We start from the raw sequence: 23,265 nt of genomic DNA, 5'->3' as shown, positions 1-23,265 counted from the left end.
GTTTTAATACTTTCATTCCTGTTTCTTCATACTTGTACTTGTCATGTATTGTGACTTTTTGGTGTGAAATTAATGTTCTATGTTTCTCAATGGATTGTGGGAAAAAAATGATGAAGGAGTTATTTAATTTTCCTTCAGTCTCCAGATAGTGTTTAAGCAAAGATGATTCTTCCTTGTTCAATAACTCTCCATTTAATTCATCAATTATTAGATGCAGGTTTTGGTCAACATGTTTCTTAACCAATGACTCTATTAACTGGTATGGTGTTGGCACTTCATTCATTTTCAAATCCTGAGCTAACTCGACATTATCCTTTACAACAACTTCGACAGCGGCTTTGTAATTAAATCTTTTAGTATGATTGACAATATCCCGTTTCAGCAATGTGTTGCCGTCCCAAACTACGTAGTATATGATCGATCTATTCTCAGAGCGCTCGTAAGCAATTTCCAAATGTGCTAAAGCTAGCACTGTCTTACCACTGCCTAAGGGACCGATTATAATTTTTTTTAAAGAGTTGTTGTATAAATGACGGAGTTGCTGTGGAGAAAGTATTAACGAGCTTATTTGTTCGTGGACGTTTTTACTGAGTGAAGGAACAGAATAGAGTGCTTTTCTTGTAGCCATAAAACACATGACTTTACCGACTATGTTGATATACCGTTCCTTGTTATCCTGAACTTTATTTTGTGCTTGTGAGCTTTGCAAAATATTTGAAAAGAACTGCATCATATTGCTATCCTCAGCCAAAGTTTTCTTGGAGAGTAGGTTGCAGTCTACACAAAGGTGGATATTTTCGATATCTTCGAAATGTGGTGCAGCTACAACATTAACCATTTTCAGGTGACCATTTTTAAGATATTTTTTAGTGATGATAGATAGCTCCTTCAAGTCCTCTTCGCCCGCTTTGACTTCATCTTGTATTCTAACTGCGTCGGTTGTTTCTGTGTATCTAATGTTGACGATATAATTTGGCAACACAAGTAGAATTCTTTTGTTATCAGTAATTGTGCTTTCCAAACTCAAAGAAAATTCTTTATCCAGTTTTAGAAATCGAATATGTTCCTTCGTGTTATAATGCGTAAATATTGTAAACAAATGTTGTAATTCGATTATAACATCCTTTATCTTTTGTGCGAATAAGGAATGTGTGACGTTTTGCATTGGAGGTGGAAATTGGAGTGGTTCTTCCATGCATTCACCATTGACGGTGAAATAACGCCGGATATAATCTCTTTCAAATGCTTCGTACTCCTTAGGTTCCATTGTTTGCAGGCTACCACCACATATAAATTCAATATCTGCTTCTTCTCTTTCTGCTCCTACAATGCATTTTATCTGTTCAGATATTCTTCTACTGTTGTGCGTTGTTACATCAAAATGGCTGGTTTCACACATATGCGCTTGGACCAATTTAATATCTAATTAAAAAAGTTATTTTAGTTTGCAACATTTCTACACAACCAATTTTAATCCAAAGTAATGTACAAAACAACGCGCTAGAGTCGTCAAAGTTTTGGTGTAGAATACAAAACGTTATTTTTTAAGAATCTTTGCAATAATTTTTATATATTTTTGCGTTCGCATAGCCAAAGTAAAACTTTTGTCGAGATAAGTGGCTTGCATCGTTAAAATGATTGCTATTCTAATAAAATCTTGACAATGTTTTTCATGGTTCGAATAATATTTTAAATAAACCCTTACATTTGCTTGTAAATATAGCTTTCCAAACTTGTTTTACTTGTGCTCTGCCCTTGTGCACATCCACATTAGTTAGTAATGTATTTTTTGTGTTCTATTTTTATTTTCATTGTTCCAACTCCTTATTTATTTTTTTCGAAGAAAAATAGCGCCTTGAACTTTTTCTGGATAGAATACGTCATCTAAACTTACTCACCTTCAATTGAAATCAAATGAGTTTTACTTTCACTGTCAACTAACGTAATGGATAACCCATTGATAGATTCAGCATTGATAGATTTGTGATTGTAAATAAGCAGTAATAGTTTTCCTTCTTTTTCTTCTACAAAATAATCGTCGCCGAAATTAAGTTCTTTTGATTGTCTTGTAAAATTTTTAGTAATAATAGTTTGTATACTTTGTGCAGACCAGTTGAAGCAGTCATCATCAAATTTTATTACAAAATCTCCTTGAAAATTTTTTAGTAGCATATAACTAAAATAAGGATTAAAATATAAATTAGAATAGAACCGTAATTTCTTTCTAAATCAATAGTGTTTAAATGACAAGTTTTTGAACAACACGATGACAACAAAGGACTTTACTGTTCCCATTCCGTCTTTCAATCTTTCATAATCATTTTGAATGTTCCTAACTCCGTTTTTTTTTTTTTTACATCAACTTGAATATAAATAAGTCCATTCTTTAAGTTATTTAGATTTTACTTAATGTTGTCTTTGTTTTTATTTTCTTTACATTTTTGTATTTCAATCAGTGCTGTCATAATTTCAATCTGATGTACTCTTATTGCTGATGACTCTCCTATGCATTGAAATCATTACAGAAAAGTGATTTAGTTACACCAAGATAAAGTGGAATTTAATTGAATGGTAACTTATTTACTTTACCATATTTGCCTTTTATGTTAAGTTGACAGAATCAATTTAATGATAGAACAATATAGAAAAAGAATTACACACCTGGGTTGTTCTTTTATAGTTTCTTCCAACTGAGAACTCTTCTGATCACATGATGATGAAGAAATAGTTTGCTTTACTATTTCCACTTCGGCTGCTAATCGATTATAATTCTCTTTATTCTCTTTAATACCATCTTCGTTTTGCAGAATATTGTCTTTATTTGCTTTAATGTCACCTTGATTTTGTTTAATACCATCTTCGTTTTGCTGAATATTGTCTTCATTTGCTTTGATGTCACCTTGATTTTGTTTAATACCATCTTCGTTTTGCTGAATATTGTCTTCATTTGCTTTGATGTCATCTTGATTTTGTTTCATACCATCTTCGTTTTGCTGAATACTGTCTTTATTTGCTTTGATGTCATCTTGATTTTGTTTAATACCATCTTCGTTTTGATGAATATTGTCTTTATTTGCTTTGATGTCATCTTGATTTTGTTTAATACCATCTTCGTTTTGCTGAATATTGTCTTTATTTGCTTTGATGTCACCTTGATTTTGTTTAATACCATCTTCGTTTTGCTGAATATTGTCTTTATTTGCTTTGATGTCATCTTGATTTTGTTTAATACCATCTTCGTTTTGCTGAATATTGTCTTTATTTGCTTTGATGTCATCTTGATTTTGTTTAATACCATCTTCGTTTTGCTGAATACTGTCTTTATTATTGTTAACATTGAAATTTAAAATTTCAGTATCTGCTTTCATAATTTCGATCTTAAATAAGTCTAAGTCATTCAAGCAACCAGATTTCAAATCTTTAATTTTCGTTATGTCGTATCCGAGTCTTCTTAATATACCTTCTATGGCATTCCATAGCTGATTATATTGTGCTGAACTCATTGCTCTTCCATGCATAACATTATTGCGCTCATTTCTGATTCGAATGATGTCAGCACCGACACTGAAATCATTTGGTTGCGGTGTTCTGGTCCTCCACCCACCAATTGGTGCTTGTATACCGTGACAACAATTAATTAGAACGTCACATAAAATAGTGATGTCAAACAATTCCGAATCTGTTTTCTTATCTTGCGGAAAAACGATTTCCAGCTGATCTCTTTTCAGATGGTTTAAATGTTTCTTATATTTTTTCAATGACAAATATAATTGTTTCTTATCCCTTGGCATGTTGCCACGGGCAGGATCATGTAAAATTTCACGTAAGTGGTCACAACATTCATTGAGAAGTGTAACCAATTTAATTTGATATTCATTGTTAGTGATCAATGCGTGGTGAGAAGATCCTGTTGGAGGTACTGCCGTTGCCATGACTATAATATCTATAAGATACTTTCAATTTCAATTCAAGAAATATCAATACAAGTTTTTCATACTGTTTATCAACAAAATTACTAGAAGTTCATGGAAATTCGCCTATCGCAACAAAGTCGATAGAGATACATTGCATTTGTTATTTTGTGTCCTGTAGCAACATTAGATCAATTAATTAAAAGAACAACAACACACCCGCGTTGACGTTCTTTCTTCAAAAATGCTCTTAACAGAACGTTTCTTCTATTTCTACATATAATGTTTATTAGTGCGTTTGTTCGTTGTTTCTACGAAGCAAATTATAGTTTTAATACTACTAAATTAATTATTCAGCATATAGGTTGTAGTATACCGATAAACAATTTGTAAAATGGCTATTTTTAAATTTACCGTATTGTTTTATTTGTTTTTCATCACAACTTTTTAAAACTGATGTGAGATCACATTTTTTTACTTTCTCTTACAATAATATTAGAGAAAGGGAGACTATATAACGAATTCTTTACAACTTAAGACTTCACAGTGTCCCAATTTGTTTTTAAGATATAATTTTGCGGGTTAAAGTTTTGTATAACTGATTTTTGATTGGTTTGAAAAAACAAAAGATAAGATTGGAATTTGAAGTCCGTTTTCGAATTTTGCTCCACTCTACCCCTCTTTACTTCTTCAGTCTGAATGGAAATACTCCAGATTGTGTTTAACACCCATGTGTTACCACAGTCTATTTAAGCAACGTTATCAGTAAGGAAAACAGCCCAAGACTCTTAAAAATATACATAAACTTAAATTCCGACAAAGTGCGAGTATAATAAGACATTTGGCTGTTTGGCAGGCCAGTCAAATGATCATGCAATCATTCAGTTGAGTCAAGAGATATATCAAACCTTATTGATCTCAGCACAGCATTCGCTACAGTTAGTCATGAAATTCTATTATTATGGCATCATAAATAAATGATTAATATATTTGGTGTTATATTGAATCGCCGGTGGTTCTTGGATTTTTCCACGTAATGCCAACAAGTGTAATTAACAACAGACATATTTTGCATGCATGTCGCAAAAAACATATCGTGTTACGGGCACACAAAGTAACGTGTAACTTAAAGACGGGACACCTCGTGTGTTTTTTATGGGTTAACGACTAGTCTATATTAGGATACTCACTGTGTCAAATGGTAGCTGCAAATGGTGACGGGAATATTTTCGTGGATATTTCTGGCAGATGAATTCTTGTGAATTTTTTCACGGGATAACGACTAGTTTGTAGTACTAACCACACTTCGAGAGAACTAATTTACTATTTAATCCTTTATCATAAAATGGTGACAGTGTATAAGAAGAATGGGTTGTTTTCATTTACTTTTGAAGCCGCTAAAACCGTTATGTCTAATTTGTTAACTTTATCGACGTTACGTCACGACGTTAAAGCCTTTTAGACTGCCGTCAATCCGTTATGAAATTAGCGAAGCCATTGCATTGCACTTTTGAGTGTGAGGCTAAAAAAGGGAAATCTTTTAGAGGCAACTGGCATCAGCTGCTCCACCCTAGGTAACTGGGGATTACCTACATTCAAAACTTGATTAATTAACCAGCGCTGTTATCGACAAAAAGCAGACATTTCTGTTCACTTTCCCTTTTTATCACGTCCAACACAAAATTTGATGAGAATTCAAAAGGTGTCTAATAAAAATTCGAAAAATAAATAAAACTACAATAATACTATTTAATAATTATTATACTGTTCGTATTTCGTGTTTCCGCAACACGACTTTTTTTCTCGCGCGCAAGCAGACAAATAGAATACGGGTTTTATTAAAGAGATCAAAGAATGTTGACACAAATGTCTGTGGTCTGGTGAGTACTCTTTACAGATGACGCATGTGATTAAAATAAACCTTCGCAAGTAAACCACATATAAATATTTGTGATAAAAAAAAACTTATAGACAGTTAACCTGAAATAGCTGACTGGTAAATGATAAAAAATGATCATAAAGCAAAATAAATTCAAAACTAGACTTATTTAAACCGAAGTTGCGCAAAATTTTTCAAAAAGGTTTTTACGCGTTATAAAGGTACTGCCCGGTAAAAAATCAAAACTTGATATTAGTTACATGGAAAAGTAAAGAAAAAAGTATTTTAAATACAACCGAAATTGTCTCTCATAAAGGTGGGTTTCCATTAAAGCGAATCTTCCTATAGTCTAAAATTACACAAAATTTTAGTGCAACAGGAGTTCTACGCTGTAAATGAGTTTCAAATTATTATTCAAATTATTATTTGTGCGAAATTTTCTTATGTGAACACACGCATTTCAAGATGGCAGACAGTTCAGAAAAAAGAAGAAGCTGTGGCCTTAATAGTAAAAAAAAGAGACGAAGAAAATCGCCATTTTCTCGTGTTCGTCAAATTTATAGAGAAAGAGAATTGAAAGGAGTGCATAATCAACTGCTTTAAGAAGTGAAATTGCACAATGAGGGCAATAGTTGTCATCTTGGCCAAACTTGGTGATTTTGTTGTAGGGTCATTCTTGTTATTTAAATAATTTCAACCGCCGCCTCCGAATAAGAATCAATATCCTCCTCATCCTCCGGAGCCGTTATATTTGATTTTGTGTCTCTAATTTGAATACTTATCAAGCCAAGACAAAAACGAGTATTCCTTTAAAATTTGACACACGATTCAACGTCAGCCAAACCTGATCCCGATGCAAATTTCCTTTTTAGGTTATTCCTTTCCTTGCTGTATCTTTTTTAAGTTGTCCCATCTTTGAAAAGCTTAACCTTAAAACAGTTGAATATAAAAAACATTTTTTCCAATTAAGTAATAGAATAAGCTGAATACGCTCAAGGTTTAACAGCGCAAAAATATAGTGCATTGAACTGACGAAAAAGGATAAACTTTACCCTCTTCACATCCTCAACTTTCCCCCAAGCATTTGCCACTCGATCTTTTTTCTTGATACTCCTTTGCAACTTTTGCCGTAAAGACATAATAAAATTTCGAACAGCCTCTGCTAAGTACTCATCTTCCCTTTAAGTTGCACCTATTTGTTTTTCCCATTTAATAACACTTGTTTTACAACACTGCTCGCTTCATAACACATATGAAACTATTTCTTGTGCTCAACACGTGTAAGCATGTGCTGAAGTTACACTTCAATAGAATCTATTCAATTTCTTTAAAAGGACATTCGATATTTCGTTGAAGTTGCACTTTCGGGCGAAAACTCAGAGCGATAAATATTAAAACTTTGTGATAATTGTCGCTCTAACTACGCACTGAAATTGGGCGATAAAAGCAAAAAAAAGTGTCGCTCTGGAATTTCCACCAGTGCGAAAAAAATCAATTGGTCAAAAAAGCCAGAGCGATAAGAGAACTCGCACTGATGGAAATCCAGCTTAAGTTTAAACTGAATTTGTTTACTTGACCATGCCATTCTCAATCCTCATCTTTACTGAACTTCGAAAGCGGAAAAGGACTGGGTAAAAACATTAATATGCGCAATTTATGCAATGACGTATTCATTGATTTACCCCGTGTAGAGATTGGCGCATGCAGTTAGAGAAATAACGAAAAAATGTTAATGATATTTCCAATAGAATTTTTTTACAATTATCAATCATGTTCACAAACAGAAATGTAAACATAATTGAATTTCAGTTTGAGCCAGAACGACTCAATAACAAACAACAAATTCCCTCTTATAATGACAATGAAGCAGACACACCAGATCAGTGAGTGGTGCCTGTGTGCAAAAGTGCGAAAAGATGCCTATAGCTGTTGACTGTTTATGCTGTAACGAGGTGGACACTATAAATTACTTCCAGCTACGCTACCTATAAAATTTGACTTCACATTTTTCTTTTGGTTGTATTATAAATGAGCGCCTGGGTATAAGGTTTCTGTTGTGTTTTTGAGAAGAAATGTATAACAAAGCACGAAGATTTCAACGCTGTTGTGATTTTAAACAACACTTTGTGGACAGCGATAGTCGCTCTTCACAATCAGGAAAGCCGTAGACTTAAAAAAAAGGACGAAGTTTCTAACAAATAAGTCGCTAGCACTCTTGCTTCTAATCTTTTTTGAGGATGATATTTTTAGATCTTATCGATATGCGGCATACCGCCAATTCTATTGGTTTGTTCATAACCACTTGGGAAAAGGTGTTCGTCGGGTGATACCATCTTGTGTCGTGTCTAGGATACGTAGAGAATATCCAGGTCCGAATGGTGGTGTATACTGGCTTCAAAGAAAGTGAATAAATACCTGAAATTGATTTTTCTCACACAAATTAAGTTGACGACGAGAATATTTGATTGTAAATTAAAAATAACAGGCTTTTTCAGAAGAGGCGTGCGATCGCACGCGCATGCCTTGGCATACGCGTAAAACACGTGCGATGGCACCCTTCGAAATAATTTTTGGAGACTCGTCAGACAAAATGCCCGCCACATTTCCAGTTTGTTCGGAGATGTCCTTAGCTCGTTTATAACGTTCATCGGACAAAACGTCGATAGATTTCCGTCTTGGTCGAACACTTTTTATCCATCAGCAAGCCTATTCATAGCCAACCTGACCATCCTAGCTAATTCACCGATTCCTGACTTAGTTAAAAGAACTACGTAGACATGAATCTCTTTTGCCTGACCCCTTCGTCGTTGGTAACCAGGTCTTACACAAGAAATCCAGCCATGCGGTTCTTAACTAATGCGGAGGTGAACGCCGACGAAGCACGGATGAAGCAAGTCTGCAAAACTGCACTTACAGGCGGAACAGACATTTTATCATGGATTTAATTGTAGATAATTTCTTCATTTGACAAAACAATTGGAATCCATAGCAAGTCCGAATTTACCAGATTTTTTTCTTCATGCCCCAAGTGTTATTTAAACAATATAAATTGGCAAATGTGAAATGTTGCTACGGCTATTTTTTTAATCAAAAACAACACATCTACTTTGCTTGTTACATACAGACTAGAACTAGCGTAGTAATGTACTAATTTTTAAACCCGTGGAAGAAACCACGTGCAGAAATTTTTTTTAATTTGTTGTTTCTTATCATAAAACGTTTGTTAATTCAATGAAAAAGATTTAAACAAAATAGGCAACGTGAGTATGTCCCAACATAAATTTGTGACAAAGTATTTACATTCATTGTAGTTACACAACCCGCCAGTAAGATTAAATTGGCAGACAATGAAATTCCTAGCAAGTGAAATGACTTTAATTTTGTAACGTGATTTGTTCTAACCAATCAAGAATGTAAATGGAAGTTTTTAGGGGGATGTTTTTTATAGTCGCTTTTGTAAAAGAAATATTCTTACATACAAAAATAACATGCAATTATATATTATTAATGATTATATCTAATTACAAATAAGGTCGTTCTGCATAGACATAATTACAAACTTAAACTTATGGAATATATAGCTTCATCCGCGACTAATCTATATTATTAATACCCGTCTACGTCTGTCTGTTACGCAAAATAGTACGGCAAGTAGCAAGACACACGCAATGCGGTGTAAAAAGGGCAAACAAATCCGTGGACTAGCTTTAAATAGTCTCTTCACCGAAGAAGGTTTCAGTAAACAATAAAAAGTGATGTCAGAAAGATACAAGATGCCCTGGGGACGAGGTTGCTCCTAGTCAGGAGGTTAGGAAGTCGAACTGGCTTAACTTACATAAAGGCTGAAATGCACGATTGTATTTTAATGTCTTTTATTTATTTCCATTTTAACATTTGACGTCAGTAAATCAATACGCGTCCATTTTTATTTAATTACTCTCATTCTCCTATCGCTATCACTTTCGTCTACCTCGGATGATATGTCCAAAGTTCATATCGCTCTACTTTCGTAAACAACAAAATCCATGGTTTTAATTAAGATTATCTTCTTTTTACTTTCGTCTATCTGACCACGAAATTGTTTATATGTAATATTTTCTAGCACAAACACACTCCTCCATATTATAAAAAAAATTATCGTTTTAGTACACCCCTGTTTTTAATTTTTTGTGAGAAACCTACTATAATGCTTTCGATAAACGCTCGCTACGTTTATTTAAACTCTTTCTCAATTTATTGTTTTGTCCTTTCAGTATTTTCTTTTAATAAACGCTCATCTACTAAGACCACCACCTTTTTCTTTAAAGAGCTGTTTCAAACTCGTCCCAGCAACTTTTGTCTGTTCATTAAAAAAAAGAAACAAAAGGCGCTGGGGACGAGTTTGGGGCTGTTTAATAATGATATTCATGAAGCCCACTTTAAACATAAGGAAGAAATAAGATATGATAAATGCTGCACTAACTTTTAATATAATGATAGAGATAAATTAAAATTGTAAAATTTTATCAAAAGTTTCTTTCTTAAACCTTCATCTCCAGTTCTAAATTGGACGCCCCTAAAGATACACAGCCGAGCGTTTTTAAAGCATTGTAGTATATGTATTAAATTCCTTTATATTAGTACTAAAAGTATTAGTACTAAAAACGTCAACGAAGGAGAGTTTTTGTTACAAAAGTGTATTTTGGAATGCAAACATTTTCAAGTATTTATTTATTTAATTACACACAACTTGTCATGAGAAGAACATGAGTCATCATTTTTTACTTTTTTACACTCTCTTGCCAAGTTCTATACTTCACCAAAGTTTTTGTCATCAACTCCACTTTTATTGCTCATTTAGGGTTACATTTCTAATTTTTTTTGCAAGCTATATTTTTAGTAGCCATCACCGTCAACCTCGTTTAAGGGCCTCTAATTGCTGTCCCTGACTATGAGAAGAAGAAATATTGTCGGATGAGGATGATTTTACTCAATTAGCATTTATTTTATATAAAACATGTTTATAGGAAACTCACATATGAGTCTCTGTATTAAAAAAATTAAGAACATTTGCTACTAGATCGCTGTGATTAATTTTAAAATAAAAGGTTAAGAAAAACCTGAGTCAGACTGACAATTCTTACATCAACATTCTATCTGTTTTATAGATGACAAAAATGCAAGTGAATAAACTTAATGCAAGAAAGCAAAATAAAAAGACAAGGAAATAAGGAAACCAAAAAAACACAACATGAAAAACAGACAACAGCAGTATAAAATCGAAAATATCACTTCAATAATATTTCAAAAAAAAAATTACTAAAAAAGATGAAGAAGTGACTAAACTCACCAGTGTAACAGATGTCTTTTATATATATATGTAATTATATTTCCTGTCCTGATATTCTTTCAACGTTAAATGCTGTTCGGCTGAAAAAAACAAAAAAGAAACTTTGAAGAAACAAGGAGACTTAACATCGAAATTATCAGTCAATAAGATTTTATCAAAATAGATGGAGAACAACTGACTAAACTCACCCGTGAAACAGATTTTATATATAAATATTTGTATATAAATATATATTTATCTTTTTTTAAAAAATGTGCTGACGTTAAAAGTTGTTGAACTTTTTTCGCTGAAATCTAAAAGTGTATGACAAACCAACCCTAAACTATATTATGTTGTCTTATTGGTAATCGTCATGCAACATTGATTACATATATAATTATTCTTTTGTTCAACATAAAACAAATTATTTATATAGTCATGGTGTAATATAAAAGGTATTGTAATTATAATAACCAATCATATTTCTTTTCGTGTTTACGTAAGCGTTTTTTTTCTCTAAACGACGTAAATCTAATCACATGACTACTAAGTTGCTTAGAACTTTCACAAGAAATTCTTTCTCATGCTATTCTTTAACTAGAACACAACAGACTTTAACTGCGTCCTACAGGACTGAACTATGATCTGAGCGACGCGTCTGTTTACGTGAATGTCTCGGGGCGAGAAACACGGTGAAAGGTGTTTGTATGCTCGTGAACAGGAAAATATACCAGCAGGTAGCAGTCACTGATGCTTACTGCCCTTGTTCTGTTAATAATCCATGGGAGTAGCTCATTTTGACCCAGTTGTAAATAAAAGAAGTGCTGCAATGAACAGTTCTGGTAAGTTAATAAATAAGGTAGCATTTGCTTATTTGTATAAAATCTCGCTAGTATTAGTAGAGAACGATCCCGTATGTCGTTTGCAAGTAGCAAAAGAAAACGATGTAGTAATGTTATGCACACATTTGGCAGTCAAGTATGTCCGATGGGTGTCATGGGACTATACTCGTCTATGTGTACTCGTCTATGTGTACAAGTACTTCATTTCTTTTTTGCGAGGTTAGTAAAATATTCGCAAAAAAAGATGTACGATGGAACTGCTTTTTCATTTTTTTGACGAGAAAAAACGGAGATAGTCGTGTTACTATTCTTTTCCGTTTGTTTATTAATTTTCCAAATTTAGAGTTTTAAATTCCAGCTAAACAATAACAAACAAGCATCAATTCCGTTATGTTTATACCCTTTTCCAATTGTTGTTTCAAAACTTATTTTTTCATTATATATATTTATTTTTGCTCAATTGATTGCTAAAGCAACAAACTTTGTGGATTGTATTTACAAAAAAAGGAACAAAAGTGGTTGCTATGTTGATATTGAAAACAAAATTAGATACATACAAATAAATAATTTTGTTGATGTCTATGTTAGAGTGCTATGGTTAGAGATTATCAAACTGTTATTACAACTCCACAAAAAGGATTAACGAAAATTATGAAACCGGAGGTTTAGTACCACGAATTAAAATATTCTTGTGTTCACGGTGAAAGAAAACTCAAAGGAAGAGGTTCTTGACAACGAGCTGTTCAGTATATGTTTTGTTTATATTAATTACCAACCTCGTTTCCAGACCTTTTTATAACTTTGTTCTACTAACTGAAAAACTTAAGCAAGACTGCAAGTTTTCACTTCATTAGCGAGTAGATGAATCTGGACAATTTTAAGAAGTCATAGAAATTCACGCATAATCACGAATTAAATGCGGTGGGCAATTCTCATCTACCTAACGATTATCAATAGTCATATAGTTTCATTAAATATGTAAAAAGATAAGAATCTTAGTATAAATTATTGTTTGCATTTTTTTTTATTGCTTCTGGAAGCTCTACAGGCTTACTTAATCAGAAGAAACTAAATGACAGTAAGAAAATGGATCTTGGAGTATAATTATCATGATGTATTTCAATATCATTTTTTAGATAACAAATCAAAGTTGGACGCAAAATGCGCTGTTTTGAATTTTGCCCTGTCGTTTGTCCCAGGATTTATGAAAATTAATTCAACAGTTGAAGGGTGGAAATAAATCCGACAAAATAGGTATCTATGTAATGTGTTAAGTAAGCTAAGATGTTTTCCCGCCACATTCCAGTTAATTTAACTTTACTTTTCTACCAACTTCGTCCTTAGGGGGTTTTTCTTGTTTGATATCCACACCGCTAAGTAAGCGCTAGCGGCTATGACTTAGGCAACAGACCCTAGGGACGAGAATTCTTTTCTATATTTTAAGAATCAGTTTAAAACAAAACTTTGCTTTCATTTTGGTACATGGAAAAAACAGTGAAATATCGATCCTGTTTTCAAACTAATCTTAGACTTAACAAGAATGCGTCACGAGAAAAAGATGAGAATTCCTACATTCATAGCAGGAGCAAATTAATTGGCAGTTCGCTTACACTTTTTTTTGGAAGGGGTGTACTTTATTTTATACTATTTCAGCCTTCAATGTCTTGTTGTGTTCTTCAGAAAAATTTCAAAATCCATTTTCATAATTTAATGCCAGTTGCGAAACTCATTTTCAAAGTTATTGTTAGTTCTATACTACGTTATTTTGTTTTTATTATCTATGAAGAAATTCTGACTAAGAATTTCCTTAACATGTTCTTTATTTTTGACACAATCTTCATCTCAAAGTGTTTTAATACAACCTTCTTATTAAAATATTATCTTTTTTTGTTTATGAAAAGCAAAACAAATATTCCGTGAAGCGTGTATTTTGTGTATAACTTTTAGTTTTATAAACAACCCAAAAATTTTGCTGATCCTAAACTGTTCCTCACTTGTTTCTTCTTGACTATCTATCTACAAACGAAAGACGGCAGACCATTTGGAACCATGCCACAAGTCAGTCCGACCTTCATCGTCACAGAGAATACTGCGAGAAGAGTGCGCACCCATGCAAGTTAAATAAAACCAGAACATGGGAGAGGTTAGGTGCTGTGAAATTAACTTTTTAGACGAATGTTCCTATAAACAATTATCATACCGAGGAGTGTGCTTGGGATGGGTCGTTAGCTTAATTATTTGTTTTATATAATATTTTTAACTCTTTTTACTTTCGTCTGCCTGACCACATGATATGTTTAAAGTTCATATCGCTTTACTTACGTAAAAGCCCATAATGACTGTAATTGAATATGTTTTGTTTTTAGTTTCGTGTATTAGACCACGATATTGTCTATGCGTAAAATCATCTAGCGTAAACACACTCCTTCGTAAAATTCAAAAATAATAAATCTTTTTTAGTACACACATATTTTGTATTCATCTGTCAGAAAACTTACCTTATTGTTTTCATTGCACGCTCGCTTCTATTATTTAGGCTTCTTTATGATTGAATCCAAGTCCCCAATCTCTGTAATTAAAAGAAAACAATCTATCACTATTACTTTTTTTCGGTTACCCTGACAACTTATCGCTATCACTTTCGTCTACTTGACCATATAATGACGTATATTCATTATACGAATTGTGATCAAATGTTTATTTGATCACAATGACACTAGCCATTTAAACATTTACGGTTTCAAGCTTTTTTAATTTTCTGATACATGGGATAAAAAATAATATTAAATAATATACGTTAATGATATAATACAAATTTTCAATTTTCAATAGAAGTACGTGCTCTTTCTTCGTATATGCTAAGAAAGGAGAAGTTTGGAATGCAAATAAGTTCAAGTGTTTATTTATTTAGTTACACGTCTTGTCATAACCATTGTCATAAGATGACAATAAGTCATCATTTTTTAATTTTTCACACTATCTTACACAACGTTTTTGTCATCAACTAATTTTTTTTGGAACGTATGTGAAAATACAGTACCAGTGTTTTAACTCTGCTCCCCTCCATAACTTTTAATAGGCTTTTCCAAGTGCGACTAAACTTGATACAAAATGGATGCAGTGGTACCTGCTTTAAATTTAATTCCTTTAATTTTTAATGATAGGCAAACTCGTTATTTAAAATATTTTTTCTTTTTTAATTTTCGAAGAAAATCCGAAAAAATCAGGAAGTCGGGTTAATAGATACAAAACAAAATTATTCCCCTTGACGAAATATAGTTGTGTTAAGAGTTTAATGTTTTTAAGATAAGAATTTCTTTTAAATATAAGGGGTATTTTTGAGTAATAGCCAATACATACCACTCTGAGAGGGTTAAAAAGGTTTTTTGGTACTCCGTTTTTGCTAAGCAATAAATAGGGCGACTTTTTGTTTGAAATTTATATCTATTCAAGTGTTTATTTGTTTAATTGCACACAGCTTATCATAAGATGGCATAAGTCAGTTCTTGTACTTTCTGTATCGATTTCTCTTATCAAAATCTATACTTGACAGAACTTTCGCTATTTTATTGAAACTTGCCATTTCATTTTCCAATATCCTATAATTACAGTTTCTATAACCCGTCATGACAACAACAATGACAATAAGTTTGTACTTTTGTTTTATTTTCAACGTCAACTTAGACCAAACAGACTAAGCATAAACAAAATAGAACAAAATTCAATGCAAATAAAAGAAGTTGTCTGGAATGTAAACATATATAAGTGTTGATTTGCTTTCTTACGTAACATTTGTCATGAGATAATGACAACACAATTACTGTACTTTGTACCTAGTACTCTTCTCACGAACTAAGTTTATAATTCACTTTCCGTATTGCTTTGGAGTTTTAAAAAGATAGGAAAATCGCTTAAACTTTCTTGTTGGATATCCATAGCTCAAAAGATTATTTAAGACATCAGATGCTCTTACGTTTTTAAACTTATCCACAAACTTGTAAGACTGGAAAGTATCAAAAATTATATTCAGGTTTAAACTAAAGACAAACAAACAAACAAACGAAGAGAAAAAGAAAGAAAAATAAAAATAATAAATTGGTAAACTTGCCTTTTTTTGACTTGTCTTTTATTTCAAAAATCTGTATGGCTTTCCTCACTGAATGGTAAAGTTTTTTTCTAACAATTGACCAACCCCGTCTGATTTTATAGATTGTCACGAGTTCTATGATTGGTTTCATAAAAAGCCATCTCTTTGTTCACAATTTTATAAAAACATTCCCTATTAACGTAATACAAAACCAATTGTGAATGTGATAACCAATCAAATCCATTTTCATATTTACGGTAGCCGTTTATTATTGTAAACAGAGATCACATGATTACAGCATTTTTTTTATCTCTGCTATGATTAAGATTACCATGGTACATTATCCGTTATTATATCTTTTGTTAACTTACCTTATCGATAAGGAAAGGTGGTTAAAAAGTGACCACATGTTTGCTAGGCAACCATTGTTTTTTCCGGTTCTTATTTGGCATTTCTTATTTTCTGCCCAATTTTTTTTGCCTAATTTTCAATTCAGTATCTACATGTGAAACCACAACAGCAATAAAAAAAACATAAAAAACAGATTGGTATCAGTCTCTGTGCTAACTAACGTGACCAGTGAGTGTAGTTGAGCAGAGGGAAATGGAAGCGGAAAATATGTTTAAATGAAAGAAAAAGAAAAATTAATTATTAAAATTGACAGATTTATAGACAGACTTCTTTGTCCTCTTCTTTAAACATCTTATAGAGGAAAAAGGCATTGGAAATTCAAACTTTTGTTTTGTTTTAAAAAAGCGTGAATCGTCATTCATATTTTTATTCATATAACTTAACGCAACAAGATGGAAAGAAATATCACAATTGTAAACACGACATATATGTTAACATTCCATGTATTTTGAAATGGTCTTAGCTGTCAAATTTAGAAAAACATTTAATATGTGTGTAATCTCTATAAATCTAGGAAACCAGCGCATAAAAGATCCGTTTTTTAAGTTGTACAAAGTTAAACACTTTGAAAAGCTTTATTAGCCAGAATCACACTGAGTAGTATGGAAAAATATGCTGCCTACAAGTTACCGTCCCTTAGCTTTAATTGGAAGTCTCATTAAAATCAAGTTGTTGTTAGAAACAGTGACGCATTTAGTTGTCATTCAATATGAACACTCAAACTTCTAAATACATCTGTCAGATTGTTTCAAAAATACATTATAGGGTGTTTATTTTGTAAAATTCCTTGCAATAATAACCTAAGAATCTGAAAGTAAAAGTTTCAAAAGCCTCTTCAACTTTTGTCTTGTTTAACCCTGTTATCTCTTGTTTAATCCTGTTTTGTCTTGTTTAACACTTTTTTGTCTTGTTAAACCCTGACTGGTGCATTAAGATATATAGGAGAGACAGAGACCTTTTTGTTTGTCTCTTAATAATATATGTTTTGCAAATGTTATGATTTCGGTGTTTCGATTTACTTTCAAAACTTGAGTAAACTTCTTTCCAGTTACTTTATTCAAAAATTTCAAAGATATAAACTTTTAAATACCTTTTTGCGTGAACAAAATCTTAAGAACTTTTCTTAGAACCAAATATAAATGAACGAACCAGACCCGAAATTAATTTAAGAAAAAAAGCGATACCTAAAATGTAGACATGATTATTCTGGTCGAATAATAATTTGCTAATGACGTCATTGCAAAAGTGCCGACGTAACCTTAACTTTAACTGCATTTCCTCTTTTCTACAGACTGTTAATAAGATTTGGGAAAAATCCAACAACTGATAGCAACTATATTTTTTTTCATTAGGTTGCGAAACATAACGGTGTGTTAATCAAGGCAAAGCTGTTTAGCTATAATTTTCTGGTTGTCACAAAAAAACAGTAGTTGTACAAGACACATTATATTATATGTGAGAACCAATTATGTAGGAACATTAGGTTTTAAATCTTGCCAAAAATAAGGACCGATCAAAAGGGTACGAAACAGCTCAAGTAAGATCTCCGTCATTAATGTCACTCTCCATCCTTTCACATACTTAATATAATTGTTTAATCACCAGGCCACTCAGAAGGTTGAGCTACAAGAAATTATTTTTTAAGAAAGAAGCAATCTAGCTTAGGTCGAAAAACTTTAGAGTTTTAATAGGAAAATTGACATAAAGACACCGTAATTGTTAAAAAACATATTCGGATAGTCATTATATCATAAGTTCTTTTTTTACAAAACTATTTAACTATTAATATTAGACATAAAAGCAAATTAAATTGTCTATAATAAGTTCATAACAAACAAAGTCTGCATTTTGGAAACATAATAGGTCAAACAAAAATCAAAATCTCAACCTCAAAAGAATCAAATTCACAATACCTTTCAATGTATAACAATAATGTTAAATTTTAATGACATCATTTAGAAATGCAGTATCAACATGGCACAGTAAGTTTTGTTGAACGCTGGTAGTGCCGTCGAATATGGACTTCTTTTTTCATAATATGTCCCCTGGTGGGGTGATAGTAGACTGCCGTTGACTAGAAAATTCTTAGTCCATTATTTGCGACATGGCTAGCGTGCAGAGCTTTTTTTGACTTGTGTAAAAAAACTTCGAATAGGCTTCACCGCCTGACAACTGGGGGTTTAGGGGCGTTGTGAGCCCCAAACGAATTCAGTGCGGCGCCCTGGAAGCCAACGGCCTTTAACGCCCTTAAACGGCTGAAATAGCTTTAAATAATCTCTCAGACTCATCTTTGCTAAGTAGGTGTAAGGTGGGTTTTTTAATTTTTTAGCTGACAAAGATTATATTTTGAAATGTTTTTTGTACAACTTGAGTAATTTAATTCATTTTTTTAAAAAATTTGATGTCATGCGTTATTACTTTTAGGGAATTTATGTACGGCGACATTTAAACAACAGATAATAATATACAAGATTTATATTTTTATCAAGACTGCTACACTTTTAATCATCGTTCAGGATATCTAACATTTTAAGTCTTTTTAGATATTTTATTGCCAGCATATCGATTACGTCATCTAAATTTATTTTCATCTTGTTGTGGATATTTAGCAACACCAAGCCATTAAATCGATCCTGAACAAAAGTTTTAAAATTATAATTAAATGAACTTAATGTGGTGTTTCACAATCAAAACAGATAACTCAATAAATTAAGATACACGACAAGATTAAAAATGTTGCATTCTCCTTACTACGCAATGTTATATTGTAGAAACATACCTGGGCCATCGAGCTTCTTAAATATGTCTTTACTCGTCGTAACGATGATATAGATCTCTCACCCAAGAACCTGTCGTTACTGGCACTACAGCAAGAATATGTAAAATCTTGAAGATATTTGGGTACAACATAAAAATATGGCAGCTAATGCATTATTAATTATTTCTAAGAAATAAAGCTGAATGTTTACTTCCAATGTTCAGAACTTTTTCTTTTAAAAACACAAGCAATAAATTACTTCTTAGCTACCTCTTAGGCGCGTAATCACCCTTATCGAAAAAAAATTAACATATACATTTTATTTATTTATTTCAAAGTTCAGACGGAGTTATGGCTTTCCTGAAAATTTGAGGATGTAAAAGGTATAAGAAATCGAAATAATGGTACTTCAATATCTTAATTTCATTGTTGTTTTTTTCAGCCGCCATATTTAACGATTTTGTTGATCTCTTATTCTTGTCTAATAAGCGGGCCGTCACAAAATGTTCGTGTGAAACCGTAGGTAAACAAACGGCCTTAACTTTAAATGAGCTCTGAGATGGAGTTTGATAAAATCACAATATGGTAGGCTCCGAATCACAATGCTGTTCTTTTTGGCTTGTTTTGTCTTTGCAAAAAGTAGAAAGAAATTTTAATTCTGTTTAAAAAAGTGGCCGCGCGTAAAAACATCCGTATCACTTTCTCCACTCAGATTTAATTTTCTTCTATTCTATTCGTCATTGTTTTTGGAGACCAGACAAAACAAAACAGAAAGAAGAAATCACAGCATTGCCTCGTAGTTATTAATTATGATAATTAATGCTTATAACGCTCTCTCTTTTTTTATTATCATGACCGGGATTACTGCATATTATAAGCCAAAATACCCAACGGGGGAGAATTCTTATTGTGATAGTTGAAGATAGTTGAAGCACTATGGAGATAATTAAATTTAGAGCATCAAAGGGGAAATTCTGAAAATTTAGTTATTCTAGTAGTCTAGATCTGATAATGTCTCCATAAAGAAACGACTAACTGTTTGAACAAAGGAAAATAATCAAAAGGTGAGACAGCTAGCGAGGCGAAGCTGTCTTCGGAAACAGAAACAAGAGGTGGTCAGTGTTGCAAAGAAGTCTGATTTCAGTAAGTTAGAACGTTTAAATAATAAAGAATAACACAGAAACTTCGATTGATTTATCTGATTTATTATGTTCGGAATTTTTTGGATACATTAATAAAATCATTACGATGGAAACACAGCTACGGAGACACTCCCACATGCATTATTTTTTCTGTAATGTCATGAATCCAGCAACCATGTTATAGATTTTGCCGTACGTTTATTATCGCATGATTCGTGCAATGAAATGCAATGGCGGTTCTGTAGGCGAAGAGAAATTGGGGTTTATTTCTATGAAACATTTGAACATGTTCTGGTTGTCAGTTTTCAATAAAATCTTCAGGATAATGTTTTCTTATGTATATCTTTCATTTTGTACAATAAAATAGGCACTCCTAAAAAAAGTTGCCTACAGGGTGATTACTTTAAACCTTTGTCAATTAAATTCATTGTTGCTGACGTTTTGTCTTTTTCCAATGTGGCAGGAGATATATACAAAGCGGTTTGGCTCAAATAACCCAAATGGCGTTTTTCTAACCTCACCCATTCTTGACTACTAATGGTGATTCATTCGCTCGTATATTCTGTACTTGTTCTTGGGGTAATCAACCCATTATCATAACTTCCATGGATATCATCTATATCATGAGGGTATACGGTTTCAATATTTTTTCCAATAACTATTGCAAGAGCAAGCATATCCATTAAAGAGCAGAATCTTGTATTCTTAGGATTAAAAATGGCTTCCTTGGTAACACATGATATTCTATCTAAGCTTTTATTTCCTGTAAATTCATCAGCAACTTCATGAGGAAATATTGATTCAAAAAGTCCTCTTTCAATACGAGGAAAGTTCTCCATAATTTTTTTATCAACATTATGTGAAGCATAAAAGTTTGAATGTAAACGCAGCTCAATCAAATCGACAGCTCGAAGTAGATAGCAAAGGCTCTGGAATTATATAAACAATTGCCGTTTCCAGTAGATCTAAATAATAATGTTGTTTCTATTATTTATAGACGATACTTAGCTACAAAGTTTTCTGCAAAAACATAATGTTAAAATGAAAAAATAAAACAAAAAAATAAACTATAATAACTAAGTCTCGCTGTATATATTATTGATTAGACCATAGTTAATAGAAAAAACACTGATTAGGAAGACCGGCAAACTTCATAGAATTTTTAAACGATGTTTATATGTACGTCACGTGACAACTGAATAGCCTAAATAGGCTATGAAGGCCAAATTAGGCGAAATTTATCTCCTAACTATACGATGGTTCCTATGGCTCACTTCTCTTCCAAATCAAAAACACTTCTCTTCTATATAACGAAACATTTCTCTTCTGTATTTTGACACTTCTCTTCAGTACTTTGACACTTCCCTTCTGCACTTAACACTTCTCTGCATGTGGCTCTTTACAACTTGCATTCTAAAATCTGGTCCGCAATTTTACATCATTGGTCCGTAGTTTTAACCTTTTGTGAGGTTTATTACATGGGACCAGTCCCCTCGCCATGTGACATATTTTTTTCAACCGTCGTCAAACAAGCATGAAACCATCAGCCACAAGGTCTTCGTTGTCTTGTGTAACTAACACAAGTCATGCTAGCAGTAGTGATAGAACATCAACATCTGTTAGCACCAAGCAAAGGTGCTACTGCTCCCCGCGGAAGGACTGATTCATTGTACTTTGTTCCAGAAATATACGGTTGGGAGTTTTTTAAAAAAACTTTAGATCTTAATGAGCTAGAAGAGTTTAGCGAACTATCTGTACCAGATCAGATACAGATACAGCTCATGAATTTGTTGATTATTATATCGCCTTGATTTGTACAGTAGAAAGATATATGTAATACAACACCTGTAACAATGTAAAATGCTTGGATTTTAGAAATATATATATCTTGTTTTTTGAAAACCACGAGTTCTTTTCCGAACAAACATCACAATGTTTATTGCTACAAAAAAAATATCTTGGTTTTTGTAAATCACAATCAATGTTTATTTCCGGACAAAGTGAGGTCAATTGTAAGCCGCAAAACGTTCTAATTTCGCCGAATCGCAATTATAAAAGTTCAAAGTTAGTGGAAAGTAGATAAAAAAACAATCTCGTATTAGGCTTCCGTATAAGAATATAGCTTGAAATTTCGCAAAGTTTTTCCTGCGAAAAATCTTATTTTAAACGCGCAGGGCCCGGGGTGTGCCATTTATTCATAAACAAGATCTGGATAAATTCATATATTAGGGACCAGATTCAGTCTGGGAAATTTTCAAGCTTATGGAAGAGAATTTTTTCGCACTTGGAAGAGAAGTGTTTCGAACGGAAGAGAACTTTGGGTATCAAAGTAGAGAAGTTTTTTATACAGAAGAGAAGTGTTCTCTAGCAGCTACGTCTACTCGTGTCTCGTCAGTAGTTATGGTTGATGAAGAAAACTGTTCACCAGCGATTTCCTGTAATACGGGCTCTATTCTCACGTCCTTAAAACATTCCTGAAGTAGTTCGGCAGTGAAGTCTCGGATTTTGTTGTGTCGTAATGTTATGAGACAACCTTTTAGACAGAATAGCGCGTGTTTAATTGTAAAAGAAACACCACAAACACATCTGGATGGTAATCGCTTTAGCAGGATGCAGTATCATATGAATAAACTGTCCCAAAATGATTGTTTATCCAAAACGAATCCATGTTCTCTAATTGGCAAGGCATTCAACCAACTCGAAGCACCAGTTTCCAAAGAAGCCTCGAGCGCTCTTACTTTTAGTTTATTTTAGTTGGTCAAAGACTTTTTATTGATGTTAACGTCATTTCACAAGTCTTCCTCTTTATGTTTTAATTTCATTTTTTCGCTTCTTCAATACGTCCTCTATTAATTCGTCATTATTATCGTCTTGACATTTCACTTTCTCAACCATTTTACTTGTCAGGGGCCTAGAATTGCTGTACT

General features: G+C 32.7%; 1 protein-coding gene and 1 long non-coding RNA gene across 8 annotated transcripts in view; one reads left to right on the top strand and one right to left on the bottom strand.

The window, feature by feature from the left end:
• The window catches only part of LOC130629714 (uncharacterized), a 23,424-nt gene extending 8,356 nt beyond the window's left edge, over positions 1–15,068 (bottom strand). Inside the window, exons 1-6 of one of the 6 annotated variants that reach the window (XM_057443039.1) lie at positions 14,439–15,068; positions 11,120–11,199; positions 4,131–10,718; positions 2,662–3,943; positions 1,899–2,176; positions 1–1,422 (exon numbers count right to left, since the gene is read on the bottom strand). The exon at positions 1–1,422 is cut by the window's left edge and continues 1,123 nt beyond it. In XM_057443039.1, coding sequence (XP_057299022.1) covers positions 1–1,422; positions 1,899–2,176; positions 2,662–3,932 — 2,971 coding nt within the window. In that variant the 5' untranslated portion in view covers positions 3,933–3,943; positions 4,131–10,718; positions 11,120–11,199; positions 14,439–15,068. Of the gene's footprint in view, positions 1,423–1,898; positions 2,177–2,661; positions 3,944–4,130; positions 10,719–11,119; positions 11,200–11,307; positions 11,452–14,438 lie in introns of those variants that run through there. The other 5 variants (XM_057443038.1, XM_057443037.1, XM_057443036.1 and 2 more) reach the window with 5 other exon arrangements.
• LOC130629720 (uncharacterized) overlaps positions 11,644–23,265 on the top strand; it is a 25,893-nt gene continuing 14,271 nt past the window's right edge. The window contains exons 1-2 of one of the 2 annotated variants that reach the window (XR_008982015.1): positions 11,644–11,940; positions 13,077–14,472. This is a non-coding gene — a long non-coding RNA (uncharacterized LOC130629720). Of the gene's footprint in view, positions 11,941–13,076; positions 14,473–23,265 lie in introns of those variants that run through there. The other variant, XR_008982014.1, reaches the window with a different exon arrangement.

Source organism: Hydractinia symbiolongicarpus, chromosome 2, assembly GCF_029227915.1.
Source record: "Hydractinia symbiolongicarpus strain clone_291-10 chromosome 2, HSymV2.1, whole genome shotgun sequence".
NCBI lineage: Eukaryota > Metazoa > Cnidaria > Hydrozoa > Anthoathecata > Hydractiniidae > Hydractinia > Hydractinia symbiolongicarpus.
Note: the sequence above shows the minus strand (reverse complement) of the source record. Positions and strands in the feature narration are given on the sequence as shown.